The sequence below is a fragment of the Bacillus rossius genome, chromosome 10 (genome assembly GCF_032445375.1).
Source record: "Bacillus rossius redtenbacheri isolate Brsri chromosome 10, Brsri_v3, whole genome shotgun sequence".
In the NCBI taxonomy this organism is placed as follows: domain Eukaryota; kingdom Metazoa; phylum Arthropoda; class Insecta; order Phasmatodea; family Bacillidae; genus Bacillus; species Bacillus rossius.
This window is the reverse complement of record NC_086337.1, coordinates 53118640-53144346: the sequence shown is the minus strand read 5'-3', so window position 1 is coordinate 53144346 and position 25707 is coordinate 53118640. Positions and strand designations below refer to the sequence as shown.

At 39.6% G+C, this 25707-nt stretch overlaps 1 protein-coding gene across 9 annotated transcripts in view; it reads right to left on the bottom strand.

Annotated features, from left to right (window-relative positions):
* LOC134536141 (segmentation protein cap'n'collar) overlaps window positions 1–25707 on the bottom strand; it is a 268879-nt gene that overhangs the window by 147311 nt on the left and 95861 nt on the right. The window contains exon 1 of one of the 9 annotated variants that reach the window (XM_063375743.1): window positions 9714–9780. The exons of 7 other annotated variants lie outside the window; for them this stretch is intronic. In XM_063375743.1, coding sequence (XP_063231813.1) covers window positions 9714–9731 — 18 coding nt within the window. In that variant the 5' untranslated portion in view covers window positions 9732–9780. Of the gene's footprint in view, window positions 1–9713; window positions 9781–25707 lie in introns of those variants that run through there. One more of the 9 variants, XM_063375744.1, reaches the window with a different exon arrangement.

Below are 25707 nucleotides of genomic sequence, written 5' to 3'. Positions count from 1 at the left end.
TGCCCTTGTACAGGTGGGTCAGGGGGGGGGGGGGAGAGAAGACAAGGTGGGAAGGAAGGTAGAGGCGTGAGTGGAGGAACCAGCGTACAAACTCTGTGGAACCCACCTGCCTGCCACACGCTGGCACCTTGCCACAGCGTCTCTCACTCCAGAGCACACAGTGATACTACTAGTCGACATACATCAGTTGCGTTCCACTGATTATTCGCACTAAAATAAAAGTTTTATATGCGATCACAATTCATACAAAATTTTAATTTTTAATATATTTTCGATCTAAGACTAAAATAGTGTCTACTGACAACATCACTATACTTGTAGTCACTCTGAAAACATTAGTTCAATACCAACCAAACCCCAATTATTTCACACGAAAAACTATTTGTAGCAGTATGTCAATGTTAATTTAAAACATTCCATTAAATGATGGGCTATGCTTTAACAAAAGAAAAAATTTAAAAAAAAAAATTGAAAAAGTCATTTGAAACCAAGATGACAACTATTTCTTGTGTCTCCTTCGAAGTAAAAATTGCATTATGCATTTGACGAAATACAACAAGATGATGCAATATTTCCTAAATTATCATCCAAAAATTTCCCTTAGCCGCTTACAATAAATTATGATTTTTTTTTTTCAGGACCTTGTAGAAACGTAATTTTTCTCGATTTTGGTTTTTGAATCATTCTGAATGAAGTGGAGCCCTTGTAAACATCAACATTGTTCAGTGAAACGTATAATAAAATAATTAAATGAAAATAAGGTGAATTAAGTAACAAATCAAATTATTTAATTCACTTTGAGAAATTTTTAAAATCAATTCTTTAAAAAATCCATAAACGCATGCCTGATAAAATGAATAATTTTAACTGCGGCGACCGTCAGCTATTAAAAATAATACCTGTATTTGTATTAAGAGTTATTGGTCGCTGAAGAGTATTCCAAATAATTTCCATAAAATTTGTTTATTCTGGTAAAAAAAAAAAAGTCTGAATCATAAGTTATTGCAGCTGCTCTGAAGAAAGTATTTTCTTCATGGGTCCGGAAATAATTAATGTTTGCACCTGCAACCGAAAGACTGGAGGAAAAAATATATATATCGTGAAGTAGTTACGGTGTTGAATTAAGAACAATTGCCGAACTGTGCACCGGAAACGACGGAAAAAAAAAAGCTAGACGGTTAAACAAAAAATATTCGACCGTCACAAGTCACGCGCTTCTCCGTGAAGAATTTACCAGTTACCGTTAGTAACGACATTTTTTTTTTTTAAATGAAAATAGCAGTTTTCGATACAATAGAAGATTCTATCTTGGCGATGGGATATTGCTGTGTCCGTTTAGCATCGCCATCCACATTATATTCATTATATTCCCTGCTGTAGATAGTCTTGAATTCAAACAGTGCTATTAAATGTGACCAATATTTCTAAATTATTATTTTTAACATGACAAATACGCTTGGGGGGGGGGGGGGGATGAGCAGAAACGATAATGGAACATTCCTGTAACGGGTTTACCAGATGACAGCAACCCAACTACGGTACTAGACACTGGGGCACTGGGACACTGGGACACTGGGACAGATTGTTTTAAAACATTTTTATGGATATGCGACATTGCTGGTTTTTACTGTACGTTGACAACACAAAGGCACAGGCGAACCCAGCGGTAGGTTTCTGCAGAGTAATAAATTCCTTAGAGATGTTTGATATCAAAATGAACCAAAATAATACTAATACGAAGTTTATTGTAACACAATGAAACAATAATTAAAATTAAAATGATAACCTAATACAAAAAAACTGTCTGTGGTGTGTTCACTCGTTACAATGCCATTAAAATGGGACACTGCAAACTACGGATGAGACACGCTACATGTGGTTGTTGTGTTGTTCTGATTATCTGTTTTGTATCATCGTTCCAGGTTTGTCGTTGTGTTATCCAAAGTTGTTGTATGTTTGTTCTTTTTTTTTTTTTTTTCCTCTTTCATCGTTGTCTGCCCATTGTGTTCGTCTGTGCTGTGATATTTTTTTGACTAATTTATTTCACGGAATTCTCTGTGCTGTCTGTGTATTTAACACTTGACATCGGCTGTTTTTCCATGCGTTTCTGTATCCACCTTTTTTTTTGTCCGTTATTGTGGTTTCTCTGTGACATAACAGTAAAAACCAGAAATGGCGTATGTCTATAAAAATGTTTCGAATCACAGAATGATAAGTACACACATCGTTGTAAACCATTTCTTACAACAGTTCTTTGCGTTTCAGGAACAGGAGAACAGAATGTCTACAAATACTTTGAGAAACAATTTCAAGAATTTCCCAGTACCTTTTAATACAATTTATATATATATATATATATATATATATATATATATATATATATATATATATATACAAAATTAAAAATGAGCAAATGTAATGAATATATTTTCTACAATTCGCACATTTGTAAGTAAAAAAGCTAAAACCTTTTTCAGATATATTTTTAACGTTATTTATACAACGAACATTTAGAAACTGACGTGTGAAATGAAAAAAAATATATATATATATATATAGTAAAGGGCTGCTGGAAAGTCAAGCTTCGTGAATTCCAGCACAACTGATGTTTTATTTTGGGACTTTTCGAAGATTTCGTGATAAGTCCTTCAGTTTTCTTTTTTTTTTTTTGTGATTTTCGTGACCTTGAGACACCCTGCAGTATATAAACACTTTTTTTTAGCTAAATTTGGTTCATAGTATCATACATTTTTCGTAACATGCATAGTAATTTAATATTAATATTAAAATTAATTTTACTAACTATACAAAGGAGACAAATCAGATCAATCCATAAATATGTCATAAAGTCTATTTTATCGTAGTAACCAATCCATTAGTATAGGACAGTGAAATTTCTTGCAACTTATTGCAGAACATATGGACCATTATATACGCATCAATTAAATATTTTTTTTCAAAACGATACAAGCGATAAGGTTAATCCTCAACTGATTCACCAGGTGATATTCACCGTGATATTACCGTGATAAAATAATCCCAAGTAAGCTGGTATCATCTGACGCAATTAAATACGCCGCTAGCATATTGAAACGCGTATTCCAAAGACGGGGCCATCTATCACCTTCAGTTGTGTACAATCGGGCCTATCAACATAGGGGGGGAAAAATTGACGAGTGCCACTGCGTTAGAATAAACTGCATAAATACACTCGGGAGGCCTACGATTCACTCGTCCTTCTGGACATACCCGAATGGGAAGCCTTAATTTCACAGACGAGAGAGCCACACCCGAAGTTCCCCGAAGTTCATGCTAGCTTTTTTTCCGTTCTATCGCATTATATAAACCGGCGTGGCATTAAATTTTGCGGTCGATTAGGATAGGTTAGCTACATTATAAACACTTTAAAACATGGTGGATGCTTGGTTATATTAGGTAAGTATAGCTACATTAAAAATACTGTAAAATCATTTTATGGTTGCTTAGCAAATAACTTTTTAATATGTAGCTATCCAGCGCCGTTTACATGATTTCACAGTATCTCTAATGTAGCTATCCTAACCAAATCAACCGTCCAAAATGTTTTAAAGTATTTATAATGTAGCTAACCTAACCTAATTTACCATTAGTTATCATGAGTTGTCCAAAATAAACATTCATGGACACACGGCAAACGAAAAATATGGCGGCGTGCAAATAAATACCGTTGCCTTGTTTATGGTCTACACGATCGGGCGTCTGTGAAAAGTAGGCTTCCCACACATCATGAAGTTGCACGAACGTGAGTATTCGGGTATGTCCAGAAGACTGTGTGAATCGTAGGCTTCCCAATACACACAGCGCCCGGGTTCGATTCCGGGTGAGTCAGAGATTTGTTACGCTGCCGACGTAACGCCAGAAACAAGGACAAACGGATATATATATGTATAGTCTTACTGAAGTGAAACCTTTACAGTCGATAGAGTAATATTAGAATCACAGAATAACGGAATTGAGTAGGTAACAGAGCTAAGTGTGTAAAGTATGTAACGTATGTAACGACTTGATGTGAGCTTTTGGACATACTCCATTGCTAAGCACATGTATGTCTGTAGAAGAAAACTACAAAAAACACAAAAGAAAAAAGACATAAATTAAGAAAAAAAATTCTGTTGTCAACATGATATATATTCCATAACAGGAATATGGTCAACAAACAAAGAAAAAAACAAAGAAAAATGGACTAACAGAACGAAAAAAAAAACACAAATGATGACAGCACAAAAATATTGAACCCAAAAAATTCAGCACAACAGTTGAAACGAGACAAAAACACAGCAAACCGAAAAGACAAAACAAACACAATAGTTTTCCAAAAACAGAAAAGAACGAAAAAACGCCCACAAATGATGACAGCACAAAAATATTGAACCAAAAAAAAAACAGATTTTTTTTTTCTTAATTAGTGTCTTTTGTCTTTTGTGTTTTTGTAGTTTTCTTCTACAGACATACATGTGCTTAGCAATGGCGTATGTCCAAAAGCTCACATCAAGTCATGCACTCCCATTGCACAAATCTTTCAAGATAATATGTAACGAATATTGCTCGATAACGCAGGAGTTTTTCTTCTTAAACAAACAACATTACAGCCGGTTACAGATAGAAGCAGCAGGGCATGATTTCGTTTATTTTCCGATACTTTTATAAACGTTTACATACTCTCTCTTACTTTGGCATAAGTACGTACGTTTGCCAACTTATGCATATTTTCGCAACTCGTAATTCGCAACTCGTAATTCGCAACTCGTAATTCGCAACTCTAAACTCTATAAGGTGCTAACATTAGAACTATGACAATCTGAACAGACATTTCCAACACGTTTATGTATCACACTTTCGTTATCATAAACCCATTAATTCATTCTTAAGATTCCCATGAAGACATGGAGGGACGCTAGTCAATAAAGGTCTTTTTTTCAACACATGATTAAGAGTGTTTAAAATATTAGAGTATCCTTAAATTATCTTGTTCCTCTTATCTGATCAGTTCACTTATAACGCTAGTGGTGGCCACACACTCATGGTTTTTTTTTTTTATCTTTTTATCACAATAAGTTTTTAAGAACTTTCACACTTATGCTACTTGCGGTGTTTAAACTATATTACCCACATAACGAAAAAAAATCCCTTTCGACACAGCCTACAGGCGTAGATTTCGAAGTACCTATTTCCTCTGGAAATGTTTTAAAAACCTCTATAAACTTCTGGAACATTTTAAACACCTACTGTACATAATATCTTTATGTTCTACAATAATACAAAATGCTCCATTAAACTTTTTTTTTTTTTCATTTTGCACGAAGCGTATACATAATATATGTTTTGAACTCAATAGCTTAGCACGTATTTCATATTATATGACAAATAAGGTAATTATTCAATGTTTTTGACCTTATAATTAACATGGTTTAAAATAAATCCGAAAACATTTGATACTAAGGATTTATTGAATTTTTTAAAGGTACTAATTAGTTTCTTAAAAAATTATTTCAGGCAAAGTTTGAGATAACGTTTAGGATTTATACAATAAATTATAACGGATTTGATAGTATATCTATAAAAAATTAATTTTTTACCTTCATACCTTGTTAATTCCATCCCTTGCAGTAATGGTTGATTTTATTACAAATTTATTTAAACAAAAGTTTTAGACAATATTTAGAAAGTTAAAAAAAGAATAGAATCTATAGTATACACGATAGGAAAGTTTTGTTTATTTTCTTATTACAACCCAGGTTTTATCATTTCCTTGCAATAATGGTCTGTATTATTAAAAAACTATTTCAGACAAAAGTTTTAGATAAAAAATATAATATTAACAAACAATTTGAACGGATTCGATTATGTACTTACGGAGGGAGATGTTAATTTTTTGTCTTCCAACCCTTGTTTTTTCCACTAATTGAAGTAATGGTTGGTCATATAAAAAATATTTCAAACGAAAATTGTAGATAATAGTTTATGGTTTTACAATAAACAGGTGGTTGTACTTGATTCTGAAATCATTAATTTTTTTTAATCCTCCCCCTGACGTATCCTACCTGTTTTTTAACAACTTGCAGCAAAAGTTGTCTTATCAAAAACTGTTTCAGACAAAAGTTTTGGATAAAAATTACAAGATTTATAAATAATCTGAACGGATTCGATGATGTGCATACGAGGAAGTTATGAAATTTTTTCCACCCCTTGCAGTTATGGTTGGTCGTATCAGAAATTTATTTAGACAAAAGTTTTTAGTATTACTCCTACGAGTTATAGAACGTTGGAACGGATGTGATATTCGTCATATTATAGGAGTTATAGCGATTTTTCTGTTTAAAAAAAAAACTCAATTTCTACACATTTGGTTTAACTGCACCTATAACGAACTCGACTGAGATTTTTTATTACTATAATTTATTTATCAGTTTGTAAATGATTTGTAATATCTTACGGCAGTTGTCGCGTCCATAAAAATGTAATTTACACACACTTTTGAGTTGACGATGGTTTTGGGGTCTATATGGATCATGAAACGAAAAAATATATAACAATTTTCCGGAAGTCGCGAAATAGTAACGGCTACAATAAGAAACATTTCTTCGAAATCTGCCTAAAAATATTTGTGTGTACTTATGAACGCCCGTTAGAAGTTATACTTACTTGGCGTTTTAAAAAAAAAAACTAAATTTAATTTTCCATGCAAAAAATAATTGTAAATAAAATAATAACAAGACTGGAGTGATATTATAAATACTGTTGAACTTGCAATGCTATTTAAATTTAACTATTTGGGAATTGATTTAATTAATGTCTAAGGTACCTGGGACAATCTGCCGTAGTGAGATAAAGTATTTTGTTCTTGCGCTAATTTGGAAATTGATCCGGGATTGAAAATCTCGGAAGGTCCGGTTGGAGAAGATGCCTGAAGAATCTCTCTTCCACAGTCAGAAGGCAGTAATTAGCCCGGGCGTTGTCTATAAGTCACATATTACCACTAATACCACCGTAGTATTATTAAAGAATACGCAAAAACGCACCAAACTTTCGAGTTCAGCCTATCACCAAACTAGCCTGCAAATATTTTCACGTGTCTGCCCAATATGGATAATTACTGTTTAAAAGTTTAAATGTTTAAAATACAATAAACATAAAATTGGCAAATGAATCATCCGCAGCAGGAGATTTTTGACGTGACAACGTCTAATAAATCGATGAACGCCGGCTGCACGCACGAAAAAGGATGACTTACGCTCATTGTACGCTTGCGCCGCATCTATCTCTCTTCCACTCGATTGGAACAACCATCGATTCGACTTTTTCGAGGCACATTAAACTTGAAACACTCCCATTCGTTTACTACTTTTCCTATTATCGTCCTATCCTTAACAGAATAACACAGATTGGAAGAAGTTAAATAGCAAACATGTATAAAAGTTATAGTTAAAATAGTCTCTTCGTTAAATTAATAAATATATTTGAATTAATGAGTGCAAATAAAAGTAAATTTATCAATTAAATTGTAGATTTCATTTCACTCCTTCTTTGTATCCATACAAAATAGTGATAATTCAATAAAAATGATTCAATTTTATTCATAAAAGTATGCAATCATTTCATCAATGTTTTGTTATGACGTTGTCACGTTCAACTATCGTCCGTAAACCGACTTTACAGACAACCAATTTTTTTTATTGTAATAAGAAAGTATTAAGTGGCGCTAGACTCACGTGTGAGATGATACACATAATGAAGTCTTTGGCAAGGAAGACAATGTTAAACTTTACCACGTTTTGTTACATGAAAATTAATAAACTCGTGTCTTATTTCAATCTTTGCAGATTGTTTTAATGCGTGGCCGTAATAAATAGTAAGGAGTGGATAGAAATTTGTTTCGTAGTGATTACGAGATAATAATTATTGCCAAGCTTTATTTTTCTTTGGTTATTTAATCCTTTATTGGTCCATTTTTTACTTTTTTTTGTCACTTTAATAGAGTATTTACTGAACGAACTACTCTGGTCTTTTTGATTTATTAGTAATAAAAACGACAGAAAAAATTAAGGGGACTTTTTCACAGTAGAAAATTATGTTTTTACTATCTTATCAGCATTGATAACAGTAAGGTTTACATTCGCTTTAGAAGACCTTGAGGCCTGGACACTTTGAAGCACATTGTGTAAATCTACCTTTGTTTTCAAAGAACTAGGCTAGTCAACAATTTTTTTTTTGCCAAAATTTTTGTCACAAATTATAGAAGGATATTCAGCTGTTTAGCTTACACTTTAGATACAGTTACCTGTCAGAAAAATGCAATCGAATCTATATCACGGGTGAAACACTGAACCGACGGGATAAGAAGTTGGTTTTAAAACGCGAACTATTAAATAATGCTTTAAGAATACATACGCCTATATAACATAGAATGTTGAAACAGGGGTTTAGAAGTGTCTAGCTTCGCTGAAAAGAAAAACTGACGGCGGGTGATTACTAGAGACCTGAAAAATTCGCGGGTTCATTTCGTGTTATGCAAAAATTCAAATAATTATACCTTAGTGCTGCTTCTGCCATTGGTTCACTGTTAATCTGGAGGACTGAGGGGCCAATATAGAGACCCCTCACTCATAGAAGTGTCGAATCACAGGCCACCCAGTCGAGACGACTACACAAGTCAGCAGCCAATGAACAGTTGGCATTCGCCAGAGTGTGTAGAGGATATTGGAGTCTATCCTGGAGGTCATTGAACCCGCGAATTTTTCCGGTCTCTAGTGATTAGTTCTGTTTCCGTATTTCGTTTACAAACTGTATTTTTTTGGAAGAGTGAAAATGACTGAAACGCGTGTTTTCAGAATGATATTCAGACATGAAACCGCCAGCACAGATTCTTAAAAGCACTCAACAGACGTGCATTACACCTTTACCTTCATTTCCGCGCAACATGATGTTTGTGGTTATCACTCAAATACCATGTTTGCATTGTTGGTGCTTCTGGCGCGGTGTCGCCTCTGAAATGGCGCGCAGTCTTATCGTCGTGCACGGGACAATGCGTAATTCTAGCGGAGAAAAATAATTAAAGATTGTAATGCAAGGCCCTCGAGTGCGTTCAAGAGTCTTTACCGGGCGTTTCATGTTTTAAGAATTATTATGAAGGGGGGAGGAACACGTTTTAAGCCGTTCCACTCTTTTAAAAATACAGTTTAAGGGGCCAGCCTCGTCAGGGGTGTATGTGTGTCAGTGAGGCGGGATGATAAGCGCGACGCTCGCTGGTGCTTCTAGCGCGGTGTCTCCTATGGACTGGCGCGCAGTCTTCTCGTCGCAACAGGGAAACTGTGAAATCTGAGCGGCGACCGTAACATTACTTATATTGCGTAGAAATGAAGATAAAGGTGTAATGCAAGTCTCTTAAGTGCTTTCAAGAATCTGTACTGGTTGTTTTACGCCTAAAAATTACTCTGCAAACACGCCTTTTAGCCATTTTTAACTCTTCTGAAAATACAGTTTAAAAACTTAATTCGGGATCAAAAGTACTTATCGGCCCTCGGCGAACTCTTAAATGCGTTTCCGTAAGCAGACCCCCACTCGGATATCTCGAGTAGTTTTGAAATCGCGTTGTTCTTCCCTGAAGCTCTGCGCGCCGCGTGTGTGCCCGGGCGGGAGGGGTACGCCCTCAGCGCCACTCGGACACGGAGACTCACCGTCTTCACGCGGCTCATGGTGCGTGCACGCAGCGCTCGCCCCTGCTGCCGCCGGGTCGCCTCGCTCGCTACTGGCCGCTTATCGCGCACTGCGGAGATAACCGCGCCGCTGATAGCGACTGATAGCGAGCGGCTGAGCGGCTGCCTGATGGGGCCACGCGCGGCTTCTCGACTCCCGGGTCTTGGTAATCACCGCGGCCAGGTGGGCTGGCTGGCAGCCTGGCGGGAAACGACTAAAGTCGCCCCCGAAACAACCAGTGCCGCACAAATCAATGCGGACAGCAATGTCCAAGCCCCCAACCACCCCGCATGGTAGACTCTTTTCTACTCTGTCCATTTCTTCTTCCAGATCCATCCTTCTGTTTTCCCGTAAGCCTCCTGCTTGATACTAATGCATGAAATTTTGCATCCCGCATGTCAGAGCCCAGGGTTTTCCCTGTGTCTATGCAGGTTTTACCTGGGCCCAACTTATCTAGTTTTAGTATAGTATAGTAATCGCTGCCATGGCTGGCCAATCCCCTCCTAGCACACGATGCATGCTACCCCTCCTGCATGGCCAACACCCTGCATGATTAGAGCGTATGGGCTTCGGCCTGAGACGCACTTAGTCTCCCTCCCTAACCCGGAACCCTCCCCAACACACTTAGATTTAATTTAGGCTAGGAAAAAAAATCCGCGGCCAGCGGGATATAGGTACCTATACCACTTGCGATGTTCAGTGTGATATTCGGCGTGAGGCAAGGTGGGGCTGTTACAAAACCTCGAACCATAGGCTTAAAGTACACTTATTTATTTATAAATGGGTTCTTTTGATGCTTTTTGATGTTTTTATTACTTCATTTTATTGTTTAATTACATTCGGGTACATATCATTTTATTTGTATTGCATCGAGTGCATTTTGTTTGAAGTATTAGGTTTCCGACTCATTTCGGCATATGTGGATTTATTTCATTTCGTTTAGTATCGTTTTAAGATCATTTCGGTTATTTCACATTAAAATGTACAGTTAGGGAACATTACCACACATTGCAGTTCTTCACTTTGATTTAGTTCGTTACAATTCAAGCATTTAAACCCCGAGATGGACTCCCTGACTCCCCTTAGGGGAGGCGAGGGGGGATACTTACGCTTGCACAATCATATTTTTTTAAAAATATCTGAATATCCTCCTACACACGTTCGCCGCCGCCTGGAAATACAAAAACCACACACGAATCGACTCACGTTGAGAACGGCAACTTTCTAACCCCATTGTTGTTGACGTCATTTTTTTTTAAATACACAGATATTCTATTTTTTTTTAACACCTCCTCCTCCTCCTCCTGAAAATCAATTATTGTATCTGCAACTGACTCAAGGCGAAGATAACTTTCTGTGTGCAGAAGCAGTCGGTAAGTGCGAAGCGTATTTTCTTACGGATTTTTCAGACACAAAAAAAAACATTTTCAGCGAGTACGATATTGGTTTCAAAAGTTTTTTTTTTTAATGCAATAACGATTTTATATCGTTTGATGTCGAGAATTTACCTCGTTAAGATACACCGCATCCCATCACTCGCCCTAAGGCATGTCGAGGACACCACGCCGCGGGATTCGAACCCGGCCCACAGGACCAAGAGGACACGCCACCTAGGTGAATGGCGACCATTGTTGCCAGTCTGATACTATATACTTGGCTTCTTAACATTAAAAAACTTATACAAAATATTTAACTATAAGTATAATTTTTTTAAATGTTATTATTTTTTGATTTTTAGGACTTTAAATTAGTGTCTATTTTACAGTACTGTCACGGTTGTAGTAATTCTGACAAAAAAAAGAATAAACGCTTAATCCCATTTGTTATTATTTAACAGGAGAAACTATTAGTAACAATGAATTCCATAACATCATGTGCTATGCTCGAAGAGTAAATCTTTTTAAATTTTATTTTAAACTGTGTAAAAAAAAATGTTGAAAAAACAGTTGCACAGATGGCATCTTTCGAAACTTTATTTCCAAAATTCTAATTCTAATTCCAATTACCACCCCCCCCCCTCCAGGAAATACAATGTTTCAGATTGATTTGTAATAAATGTCGTTATAATCCCAAGTGACGTGACGTGCGTCTGGAGACAAGGAGACAAGGAGACAAGGAGACGAGGACGGCGCTAATGGAGAGAGAGAGAGAGAAAGAGATAAGGAGAAAGAAAGAGAATGAAAGAGAAAGAGAGAAAGAAGAAAGGAAGAGAGATAGAGAGAGAGAGAGAGAGAGAGAGAGAGAGAGAGAGAGAGAGAGAGAGAGAGAGAGCGAGCAGTTCTCACGCAGACCGTGGGAGCACAAACCCGCGCGGACAGGAGGGTGGTCGGCGGACAAAGACACGGAAGACGCGGCCGAGTCCCGGGGCGGTCATCAGCGACCCCGTGGCCACTCGACGGGGACGATGAGCGACGCCCCTCGTACCCTCCCCCCCCCCTCCCACTCCGGCCTGCTGTCAGGTGTTCGCTGGCTCTGAAGTGGGTGCCTCCGGTACCGTCACCTTCACGGGTACACGTCACCGAGTCTCGCGGCCATCGTTCCGGAGTCGCTGGGCTTCCAGTTCGTGGCCGCGTCGACGGCGAAGATATCAACCGACGTTTCGGGTCGACCTCGCGGTCGCCATCGTCAGGGAGCGGTTAGCTCGACCGATCCAGAAGTCGAGCTACTTGTTACTAGCGTTTAATTTTACAAGCTAAAACAAGGAACTGTAAAAAAAAAAAGATACTGCAAATCAGTGAGATATGACTGGAAAACTGCTCCGTCTTGGATCTGTCTGTAGTTCCGGGGTAAGGCAAGCGACTCTCAGCAGTGGCCGCTTTTTACCGACGCGCGTGTGAAATGTTTGCCATTAACCTATATAATCATATTCATTAAAAAAAAACGTAAGCGTAAATTATTCGAATTTCGTTATGCAAGTTCTTGTTGGCCTAAAAAAAAAAATCTATGTTTAAAATATTTAGTCTCTCTCTCCTCCACCCCCCCCCCCCCCCCCAAAAGCCAGTAAGGCCCTTCTTCAAAATATTAAAACCGCGCAAAATATAATGTCTCAAGGCCTTGGAAAGTCTGGGGCTAGTCTGACCTCTCCGCCGACGGTGCTGACACCTGTCAGTGGCTCCCGCAACTCACAAGGGTGCCCGCGGAATATGCGGGAAGCCTTCTTTTCACAGACGAGAGAGCCAAACGCCCGATCGTGCATCTTCGTGTTTTTTTTTTGTTCATCGTAAAAGGTTAGGTTAGCTACATTATAAATACTTTAAAACATTGTGGACGGTTGATTTGGTTAAGATAGCTACATTAAAGATACTGTGAAATCATGTAAACGGTTTCCTAGCCCTGAATAGCTACATATTAAAAAGTTATTTGCTAAGCAACCATAAAATGATTTTACAGTTTTTTTTTATGTAGCTATACTTACCTAATATAACCAACCATCCACAATGTTTTTAAAGTATTTATAATGTAGCTAAACTATCCTAATCGACCGCAAAATTTAATGCCACACCGGTTTATACAATGAGATAGAACGGAAATAAAAAAAAAAACGAGCATGAACTTCGGGGAACTTCGGGTGTGACTCTCTCGTCTGTGAAATGAAGGCTTCCCCGGTATATGCGGAGGATGCTTGTACGTCGTGTAGCACACACAGAGGAAAAGGCTTGATGAATCAAACAAATAGTTGCGTGTATATGGCGGAAAAAAAAAAAAAAATTACTTGCTGCAACCAAATACTTTGTTAGCTTTACCAAATATGGTGAGTAAAAAAAATTGATTTGTAACACCTAACCAAATATACAGTTGAGTTGACAAAATCATTTTGTTGGGTCAACAAAATCTTTCATACCACAAAATATATGTTTCAATCAACAAAATACATTTATTTCGCCATAACCAAACATAGGTATATTTTGTTGAGGCTATCAAACCTTTCTCTCATTGTACTTCACTACTTTTGAAAAAGAGCAGCTTATGTTTTCGCAATTTTATATCACTGATTATAAAGACTGGAATATAAAATATTTTCGTAGTGAGGGACTTAACTCCACCGGATCAACTCCCGTGGCTGAAGTAACCATCCGGGAACGCCAATGTCAGAAGTGTCCACTCTAGCAGGGGCATTCAAATTCAAGACTATCTATTTTACACCAGTTAATATTTTCCTTAATTCACGCACCAAATAGCGAGTATAAATCCTGTTATTTCCCCCCGTGAAACAAACAGCAGGTTAGATCGCCTTCTATCGCCACCATTTTTAAAGAAATAATATCCTGGATTTTTAAAGCAACATGAAAAAAAGATTATGTGATTATCTGTTATTTCATTACTATGATGATACTGCCAATAGACACTATTATATGGTATGAGAAAAATCAACAAATAGTACAATTAAACCATTAAATCATATTATAATTAACAGTATCATACATAGTAAGATCTGTGATGTCACCAAGCCGGGAAGCATCAATCCGGAAACAGAAATAGTGGGCTTCAGGGGGCGCAAATCTGTGGGAAATACGCAATCGGCGAGCAAGACGACAAGTCGAAAGGGGTTTTGTTTGGGGGGGGGGGGGGGGGGGTGAGAGAGAGAGAGGAGTTTTACGCGGTCATCTACAAATAGGGTGCTTGTATGTTTTATTAGGCCCTTTTTTTTGGACTGTACGCATACAATAATGCAGATACATTTTCCGTGAAACTTAATTTTGACGTTTGCGTTATTTAACAAAGGCGTTTCACAGCAATGGCGGCTTCAGGATGACTTTTCGGGAGGGGCTATTGCACAAAGAAAGGTCGTAGTTGCAAAAAAAATGAAAGTGGTCAGACATTGGCCTTGGAATATTATTTACAAATTACAGGTTTCGAACACAGAACCTCATTAGCTCCATGCAACTTTTGATGGGATAAAAGTTTAACGTACGAAATTAAATATTTAAGTAAACATAAATATACACTAATCAATAAAACTGGTCTCGGGAGGGGCTATCGCCCCCACCGCCCCCCCTTCTGGAGCCGCGCTTGTTTCACAGTCAGGATCTCGCAAGCGCAAGCGCCCCCCCCCCCCCCCCCCGCAAACCCGGGGGGATCTGCGCTACGAACCACGGGCGAGACACGCCACAGGACTAAGCCGGCCACGGAGGAATGCAGGTCGACCGGACACGAAGTGCAGCTACGGCGGAGCAAGCCCCCGGCCACACAATGAGTGGGCTAGCTCGCCCCTTCGATCGGATAGCGACCAATCCGATCAGCCGTCCCAGGCGGGGTGCTGATCCCCGCTGAGGCCTCGGCAGTGTGTGCGCCTGCTGGCTTCCACGAACAGCGAGCCACGCCGACAACACCGCGGTGAGATCACCTACCCGAGCGACACCTGGTCCAACACGAACACGAGTGCCGAGCGCGCTTCAGCTTCTGGGACGGGACAAGAACTGCCTTCTTGGGACACGACCGTAACCTATACCGCGGGCCGCGTTCCTGAACCGAGCCCAAACCGAATCCCAGTAAAGGACCCACATAGGTAGAGACCGGAAAAATTCGCGGGTTCAATGACCTCCAGGATAGACTCCAATATCCTCTACACTCTCGGGAAAATGCCAACTGTTCATTGGCTGTTGACTTGTGAGTCGTCTCGACTGGGTGGCCTATGATTCGACACTTCTATGAGTGAGTGTCTCTAATTGGCCATCAGTCCTCCAGATTAGCAGTGAATCAATGACAGAAGCAGCACTAAGGTATAATTATTTGAATTTTAGCATAACACGAAATGAACCCACGAATTTTTTAGGTCACTACACATAGGCATCCGTTTATTAAAGGTGCCCTGCGCGAGGCTAGAAAATTGTTTCAACGCATTATAACGGAAGTTTCTCACCCATCGATACAACTGTTACAGCGAAAATACTAGAAATAGCAGCACCCTCAAAAAAAAAAAACTAGAACGGCCTCAAGTACTTTTAAAGTTGCGATAATTTCTTGTCATTGCCATTAAAGTGTACACAAATTATTCCAGGATAGTTTCGCTATCATAAAGTATTATTTGGCACAAAACACACGCCTAGTACGTCCCCCGATGATCACAAGCATGACTATATACGAGTTAATGGTCCCAGACGCGGGTTCGCCATCTGGAGGGAAGCCTTATTTTCACAGACGAGAGAGCCAAACGCCCGATCGTGCATCTTCGGTTTTTTTTTTTTTGTTCATTGTAAATAAATAAGGCGGTGTTGATAAAAGGAAAGACCATAAACAAGGCAACGGTATTTATTTGTACGCCGCCATATTTTTCGTTTGCCGTGTGTCCGTGAATGTTTATTTTGGACAACTCATGATGACTAATGGTCAATTAGGTTAGGTTAGCTACATTATAAATACTTTAAAACATTGTGGACGGTTGATTTGGTTAGGATAGCTACATTAAAGATACTGTGAAATCATGTAAACGGTTTCCTAGCGCTGGATAGCTACATTATTAAAAAGTTATTTGCTAAGCAACCAGAACCATAAAATGATTTTACAGTATTCTTAATGTAGCTATACTTACCTAATATAACCAACCATCCACAATGTTTTAAAGTATTTATAATGTAGCTAACCTATCCTAATCGACCGCAAAATTTAATGCCACACCGGTTTATACAATGAGATTGAACGGCGTATGACGTATGAGTAAGCTACATCCCAAATAAATACACATGTGTGGTACGGAAAAAAAAAGCGAGCATGAACTTCGGGGAACTTCGGGTGCGGCTCTCTCGTCTGTGAAATGAAGGCTTCCTCCATCTGGACGAAATCAACGAAAAAGTGATTTCTGCGCATGAGCAGAATTGGGGCAGCAAATCGGCAACGGATAGGACGGAAAAATCCATTATAAGGCACTGACCGTGTCCTAACGCGCAATAGGAATACGGTTAGGGTACAGGTGTTCGCAAACTCAAATTTTGAGTCTTGAAATATCGGCCCTAGGGTTGGTTCTATAGCTGGTCGTATAGAGGTCATAAGTTCCTCGGAGGCGACCTCCGTGGTGCAACTGGAGACACGCCGGCTTACGGTGTTAAGGGGTTGTGGGTTCGAATCCCGCATACGACCCGGTGTGAACTTTTCTCTGATTTGTTGAAGTCAATGAAACTGCTAATAAAAAGTAAATAATTAAAAGGTATGAATGGCTGGTTGGCGATGAAAATCACAAGCAAGCAAACCATTTTTAAAAAATAGTTACGTACGTATGTACGCGAGTAAAAGTTATACTTACTTGAACGTAATAAAAAACTGACTTTAATACTGCATGCAAATAATTAATAGAAATAAAATAGCATCGCATGCAAATAATTAAAAACTAGGGTGATATAATTACGGTTAGAAAGTATAAAATCAATCAAATTGAATTTTTTAAATAAGTATTATTATTCAACATTTAAAAAGCGAGTTTATAAAATTAATCATTTTATTTAGTAAAGTAATTTAAATAAATTTTAATTATTTATTAAATAATAATGTAATAATTTATAATGAAAATAAATTATAAATGCGGGAACATAACCTAACATATATAGATACACTTGTAAAGATTTATAAACATAAATTTGTATGACTAATATTCACTATAAATAATTTTTTAATACATGGACCAGTATTACTAAAGTATAAAATATAAAATCACATTTATAATTTATATTTATATATAATTTTTATTTGTATGTAGCGTTTTTTTCCATCCTGTGAAAATTTCGTTGCATGGTGCGCGCGCATAGTAAAAATTAACTAAAATTTTTTTTCATACTTTTTTTTTCATACCGCGCCGAAAGAAGTATAACTTAAAAAATATTGGCTGGATCACTCGTCTTTGGCCAAGACGATCGGGTTCGAGCACCGGAAGGGGTTGAACGCGGGTTTTTTTCTTAAGTTGGAAACGTGACGGACGTTGCCGCGAGCCTGTTCGCTTTCTCGCGGTGCCCTCATTTTCCCCATAGAGTGCATTCCGTCGATGCTCCATTCTCCTCTCGACACCCGCCGTGCCTCATGACCTCGATGTTCACAAATAGTCAAGCATTCAATCATTCATTCAATCATTCATTCGTTAGTAGGGCAAGCTGACGTTTCGCACGACAGCACGAAACCAACGCTGCCGAGTAGTTAACGTTCTGACGACGTCCGGGAAAAGTTAAAAGTTACTTTAATTCAAAGTCAGGAGGGGTAGAGTGGGGCCGGGCCATAGCCTCCTCTAAAACCAGATTTTATTCCTAAATTATAATGTATACAAAAAAAAGTTTAAAATTACTTGAAGTGAATCAATTTATGAACACTGAATATGCAAAATTATACAGTACCCTTCTCTTTAAACACGTATCTGTAAGGACATAATCATAAGCAGTGGTAGTGAAAGAATCAACAGTTCATACGTAGAAATTTTTATTTTAGAACTTTACTCAGATAGCCTGAAAATAAGTTTTCAGTAGTATAGGAATGGGGCTACTGGAACAGGATTCAGGTTGTGGTGCCTGTGGTGCCGACCGCCATCTTGGATTGTGACGTCACGGCAGCCATCTTGGATGACCTTGACCTTGACCCCGGCGGCCATTTTGGATCCGCCATCTTGGATGCAGCGTAACGGGACAAAGTGTAACGGGACAAAGTGTAACGGGACATAACGTAACGGGACAAGTATATCATGACGGCCATCTTGGATCCGCCATCTTGGATCCGCCATTTTGGATGACGTCATTGTGTTCTCGAACATTCCGCCTATGTGTTTTCCGCCATTTTGAATTATGACGTCACCGTTGCAATTTCCGTTACGGCCGCCATCTTTAACTCTTTTATTTATTATCCGATTTTAACGATTTTTTTTAAAAAAATTATAAAAAAAATTAAATAAAAAAAAATTAATAAATTTTTTATAAAAAACAAACTTTTATGACACGGAGCTCGGAGTCCGCGGTTCGAACCCGACGAGTGCAAAAAAAAATTAAAAATGGCGACCGATCCTTCCCCCTAGGTGACTGCAGGCAGACTGACTCCCACCACTTTTTTTCAAAGCATATATATCGTCACCTAGTATGACGTCATGTCCGCCATCTTGTCTTCGATGCTGGAGACCACCATCTTGTTTTCGGCCGCTAGAGTACGCTGACGCCATGTTAGTTTAACTCTTACCCGCTAGAGTGCAGTAATCATTTATTATTGCTGTGACACCCGCCATCTTGTCATTTGGCCGCCATCTTGAAAATCCGTAATTATTTAGCTAGAAATTCGGGAAAAGTTCCAAAATTCATTAAATAAATCACTCATTAATTTACATATTGATTCGATGGATTCCTGTCCTCGGTTCGATACCCGATCGATGCAATAATGTTTAATTTTATGAAAAAAAAAACAATAACTTCAATAAACCATGTTCAACATTCTTAAAGAGACTTTAAATCCTCTACTACCATCATCCTATAAGCCATCAAGACCAACATATTGGAAATTCGTTATTTTAATGCTAGAGATTCGGGAAAAAGTTCAAAATTCATTAAATAAATTTGTAATCTATATACTGACTGATTAGATCGACTAAGCTCCTTGGTTCGATCCCTGGATGATACAATACAACTTTAATTTTAAAAAAATACTAAAAAAGTGACAGGATTGAGAAAATAAAAAACACCGCAAGTACTTTTAAAAACTTTTATTACATACATTCTAATCTACTACAAGTACAAAAAATAATACACAGACAAATTACTAAAGCCTTGTGGATTTCTCGATGTCTGCATCTGCCACCCACGAATTGAAGCGAGGTGGAAAGCCCCACCACTTGACGTAGGACAGTCCATTTCTTCGTTTTATAATCTTCTCCACCAAGTACATATCAGGATACAACGTAGGCTGAATCTCTTCGGCATAGAAGCCGCCACGGATAGGTTTGTGGTCAAAATCTTCGAGGTAGTAGGTCCTAGGCTCTGATTCACGAACATGTGTCACACGGAAAAGTTCGGGACTCCAGTTCGCAGTGAAACCTTTCTCGAAGATACCTTTCTGCTTGGAGATTCGCACAATGTCGCCGACGTTAGCTTTACGCTTTCGTGGATCTTTCTTCTTCGTGTTGGGAAAAACTGTTTGAAGCAGGCGATTATTCTTTACGTCCTTTGGCTTCATTTTCGTGGTAGAATGCACAGTGGAATTATACTCGCTTATTAGTTTCGGCAAGATGTCAAGCCACTTGTAATTTCCGTTAGCCGTGAACTGCCGCCACATCTTGGAACGCAAAGTTCTGTTAAACCTTTCGACAACGGAGGCTTTGACGTTACTAAATGTAGAGTAGTGTTTGATGCCATACTTCTTCATCAAAGCCTTGAAGGTCGCATTGTAGAATTCTTTCCCGAGGTCCGTTTGCAGGTGCGACGGTACACGTCCATCACGCAAAATATTGTTCATGGCCTTGGCTACGTCAGTTGCAGTCTTTGATTTGACAGGTCTAGCCCAAGCGAACTTGCTATAAACATCGATGACTGTCAACATGTACTTGAAACCTTTATTCAATCGGGAATACGGTATCATCTCAACAAGGTCCGCCTGGAATAAATCATCAATTCCACGAACTATGACTTTGCGACGAAGGTATTTCCGTCTAGCAGGAGCATGAAGTTCGCGAGCGATTCCGGTTCGACTCATTGTATGTAGCCGGCTTCCTTCAGTTCTTCAAGTATGGAGACTATTTCGTTGATGTGCGAATAGTTTCCTACACTAAGCGATGCATGTAGAATTCTAAGGCGATCAACTAATTCATTAGGGTCGTCCCAATATACATAGTCAAATGTCTGACCACTTTCTAGCTTTTTTAAACCTTCGCCATGTATTGTTAGTTCACTGAAGAGATTAGCGAGAATGTCGATTTTTTCATGATCTACGTCTTTATATACACCACTATCTGGATCGTTATCGCGAAAATGTGCATTGGTTAGCTCTAGCAGTTTTTTGTACTCTTGTAAGTCGTTGTGAGAATATCCTTTAGGCTCCCTGCGAAACAGCAATTCGTACAGACCCGGAGTCCCGCGCGTTTTGAACTCTGCTACGCGCACGATATTTCCTGGTAGAAAGTCTATTTCTTTAGCACCGAGGAACCATTTATTATGTTTTCTGTACACTCCGTAGGTCGTGTCATTATTCCGGCTCGTAAACGATATCAGGTATGGTCGGACCATTGCATTAACTTGATGTCCCTTTTTCGGTATTTTTTTCTTGTGCATGAACTCTGTACTTGTTAAGTCCTCTTCTTCTCGATCTGGTTCATACTTTCTCTTCTTTACAGTCGGCATTTCATCTTCAACTTCTGTCTTCACAATGAAGGCTGGTTCTTCCTTGTTTTTAAGTTCGTCGAGGCGACTAGTGATTGGTTTAAATATCTCCTCATTTTCCATCTCACGTGCAAGTCTGGTTCGTCTAGCAAGTAAATATTTTTCGCGAACAGACTGTATAGCTCGATGAAGGTCACTGGCCAGGTCCGACATTGTACTGGCTGAAAACTTATTGCAAGACCTCCTTTTATACTTTTCTATTCGTTCGCAGAAACTTCTTTCTTGTGTTTGGCCAAATCTGAATTTGTTGACGATTGAGATAGTGATGCTTTCAGACTACTTTGAAAAGTCCTCAGATCGTCCCGTCTTTGTGCATTCGAAACTTCAATCATGTCGCGAATGCGAGAATCCGAAGCTTCCACGCGCTGGTCTATGGCTACGAGGTACTCAAGTAATTCCTTTTTCACCCCGTCTATTTTTTGAGCCAGTAGCGAAATGTATTTGCGGATAACGTCGTCATGAGACTTGAGAGCAGTACGTAAGTCTCGACTGCTACGACCGAATTTCGAAATGCTATGACTCATGTTTGGTGATAAACTGATCGAAACCTCGTCTGTACCTTCCCTTATATAGAGGCCAGTCTTTGACTATAACTAGGAATCCGTGTTCTTCTTTCCAACACAAGGAGCACATGTCTTTGAATTCCTGGAATGTCATGTCGGTGTTTACGTGATCATCATAAGCGTGGCGTAAATTAAGTTCGTCCATGCGAAACAAAACTATGACATTTGCGTTGTCTCGTAGGAGATGTTTTGGAATACGACTGTACGTCTGACACAGGTAAACGCAGTCTACCTTGGCGTGTCTGCCCATGGAAAAGTACTCTTGTATTATGCCTTGTTTCTCGCACATTACATCGTCGAAAACAAACACGGAATTGGCTTTTGCTTCGCTTGGAGGTACAACATCGGTATTATCGCTAAACGGAAAATACTCCAGACCATCCACAGATCGTAGAACAGTTGCTAGGCGCTGGTACTTTGGCTGTTGCAACGACTTGGAATACAAGTAAACGTTCTCGAACCGAAGACCATTTGGTTCCTCCAGTAAACTCAGTAAAACACACGTTTTACCGCAGTTGGACGGACCCGCCATTATGCAACGTACGGCAGAAGGCAACAGTAAGCCATGTCGTGATTCACGCGCACTAAATACATCGTCTTGCGTAATGCGCACGGGCAAACACACGTCTTGCTTGACGACCTGCATTGTACTAAAGTAATTGTATAAAATCAAACACATTTATACTTTCTGGTCAGTTGTGCGTAATGACTCGAAGAGGTAAGAACAAAAAACACATCGGCGCAGGACTCGTGAACTCACTGATAAACAATCTACCATTCGAGCTACACATTCCCGGCTACAGATTTTGCGGCCCCGGCACGAAACTAGCGAAAAGGTTAGCTCGCGGTGACGTGGGCATTAATTCTCTCGACGAAAAGTGCAAGCAGCACGATATCGCATATTCATTAAGCAAGGATCTGGAATCCAGGCACCGGGCCGACGAGATATTGGCACAGGAAGCCGAAGATATAAGTAAATCGTCGAACGCGGGACTAGGAGAGAAAATCGCAGCGTGGGGCGTATCTAAGATCATGAAGGCAAAGACGAAATTAGGACTGGGTGCTCGTCGAACCAGCTACATCAAGTCAAAGACTAACTCACGCAAGACCAAGAAGCGCAAGATCGGTGCAGGCGTGCAAAAAGCCAAGCAAAAACTACAGACTCTCGACAAGAAGATTATAGGAGGATTTCTTCCTTTGCTTTTGCCTGCATTGGGTGCTCTCGGAGGCCTTATCGGTGCAACGAGCGGTATAGTGCGGGCAGTCAACACTTCGAAGAATGAGCGCAAGCAGTTAAAAGAAGCACAGCGACACAATGCCAGCATGGAAGCCATTGCCATCGGTAAAAAAAACGGCGCAGGACTGTACTTGCATCCTCACAAGACAGGACGAGGCATGAGAAAGAAACGTGTAAAGAGAAAATCCTAAGTTCCCTACCGAAACGACCGCTCACCAACGTAGATTTAATAAAGTACGCACGCAAACTGAAAATACCAAATTTCCGCGGCGTGTTTATGCGAGACACTTTGCCCAGCAAGCCAAAGACACGTGAGTGTGCCATAATTAATTTAGACACGTCGGCGGGTCGCGGCACGCACTGGGTGGCGTACATAAAGTCTGGAAAAAAAGCAACTTACTACGACAGTTTTGGAAATTTACGCCCTCCGCCCGAACTGCGACAGTACCTGGGCCGGTCCACTACGTTGTTTTACAATTACGAAACGGAACAGAAGCCTAATCAAACAAACTGCGGACACTTGTGTCTTCGCTTTTTAACAAACAAAAATTAGCTGACAAATAAAAATTGCTACTTAAAGGTTGTGCAGTGATGTTAATTTATTAGTCATGTCGATAACACTTACCCTGACAGGTCACGCATCTGAGCTGCGGGCGGTTCATTTCCCGCCTCTGGATTTAGACGGAGAATGGTGTATCGGACTCGTAGATTTTCAAACGTATAATGCCATACCTAATATCGACGAAGAAAATTGCAAGATCTGCTTCCTGAAAAGTGATGGGACCGCTCATGAAATACGGTTACCTGTTGGCTCTTACGAAATTGACGACACTGCAAATTACATCAGGGATATGTTACCACAGGATGTAGACTTTCAACTGCGTGGAAATCCAAACACTCAAAAAAGCATTCTAACATGCAGTGAAAATGTCGACTTTACGAAACCTGGCACCATAGGTACGATGCTCGGATTCGAATCAAAGGTTTATGATACGGGAAGAACGTACGAATCTACACGCGCAGTAAACATTTTGCCTGTGAATGTCATAAGAATAAACTGTAATTTGGCAAGTGGAACGTATCTCAACGGAAGACTAAGCAACATGCTGCACGAGTTTTCGCCGATGGTCCCGCCAGGATATAAACTGGTCGAAGTACCGCAAAGTATCATTTACGTTCCAGTCGTCGTGAAGTGCGCACACGAAGTCGTCGTCCGAATCGTTGACCAGCGAGGACGATTGGTGAATTTTCAAGACGAAGAAATTACATTACGTCTGCACTTGAAGCAATGGGCATAAAGTTCGTAACACCGAACAGTTATAAAAGAAATCGTATTGGCGTGAACAAGAACAGTTCTCTACCAGACATCGGTGCATTAACACCTGACAACATAAAGTATCTTCTCAGTATTGGACAAGTGCCGAATAAATATGGAAGACGAAATCCTCAACGTGGAAGATCCGGTCATTTTTGATGACAGCATTACGAAAATGGAATTGCACGAGTACCAGCCTTTCCTGCTCGGACCGTACGCACTACCATCGGAAGTACGCATTGCAGTACAGCACCAAGATATTTGTACTTTACCTTCGCAGTCATTTCTACGTATAAGAGGCACGCTTACAAATGCGGATGGTACGCATCCGACAACGACGTCAATATCCTGCAATGGTATTCTTCACCTAATCGAACGCATTACTTATGTACTCAATGGTGTCGAGGTAGACCAGACGAGAGATGTAGGCATAACATCTGCTATGAAAAATTACCTTTCGCTCACGCCAAATGAACTGTCTGCTGCAAAGATGGCCGGTTGGGCTCTCGAGGATGAATATAAGCTTCCGGTTTATGCCGAAGGGAAGTTCGAAGTTTGTGTTCCTCTGTCCATGCTTCTTGGATTCGCTGAGGACTACAAGCATATAATCATTAATTCGAAACAAGAGCTCGTACTGCTTCTAGCCAACACGCACATTAATGCAATTGTCGCCGCTGCAGAAAACCCTCAAGATGTCTCGCTAACACTACAGTCTATCGAGTGGATGCTGCCCCACATCCAAGTGAGCACCGTTGAACGAGTCAAGATGTTGAAGAACATAGAAAATGGCAAGAATTTCGATGTGCCATTCCGATCCTGGAGCCTGGAAACTTATCCTGGCTTGCCTCATAGTCAGCGTATCAATTGGATAGTAAAGTCCAGCTTCGCTACGGAAAAACCAAGATACATCATCGTCGGGCTTCAGACCGGAAGACAGCTCAATGCAGGAGTAAGTCGCTCCGTATTCGATAACTGTCAAATACGTAATGTAAAAATATTTTTAAACAGCGAAAGTTATCCGTACGTTGACATGAACATGGACTTTGAAAGTGGAAGATTCCTTCTAGCATATCAAATGTATGCCAAGTTTCAGCAAGCTTACTATGGGCGGAGACAGTCACCGATACTGAGTCCCGACAGTTTCAAGAACAAGGCACCGTTAATGGTGTTTGACGTTTCCAAACAGGATGATCGAATAAATTCAAACATCATCGACTGTAGGATCGAGATAACGACTAGCGGAAATATTCCACCAAACACCTATGCTTTTTGTCTGATACTTCACGATCGGCTTGCTTCGTACAATTGTCGAGACAAACTTGTGAAAATTCTGACATAAATACTGTTTCGTTTTCGATAATAATTTAGTTACGACCGAGCATTGCTAGCGACAAGATGTACTGCAACCTGCAAGGTTTCCAGAGTCAAAATGGATTCGTGCTCAAGGAAATTAGCGTCACCTCTGGAGACAAGACTCGAACCCGCAGCTTCCGACCTCCGTATCCGTGGAAACTACTAGACGAAAAAAGTAAACGG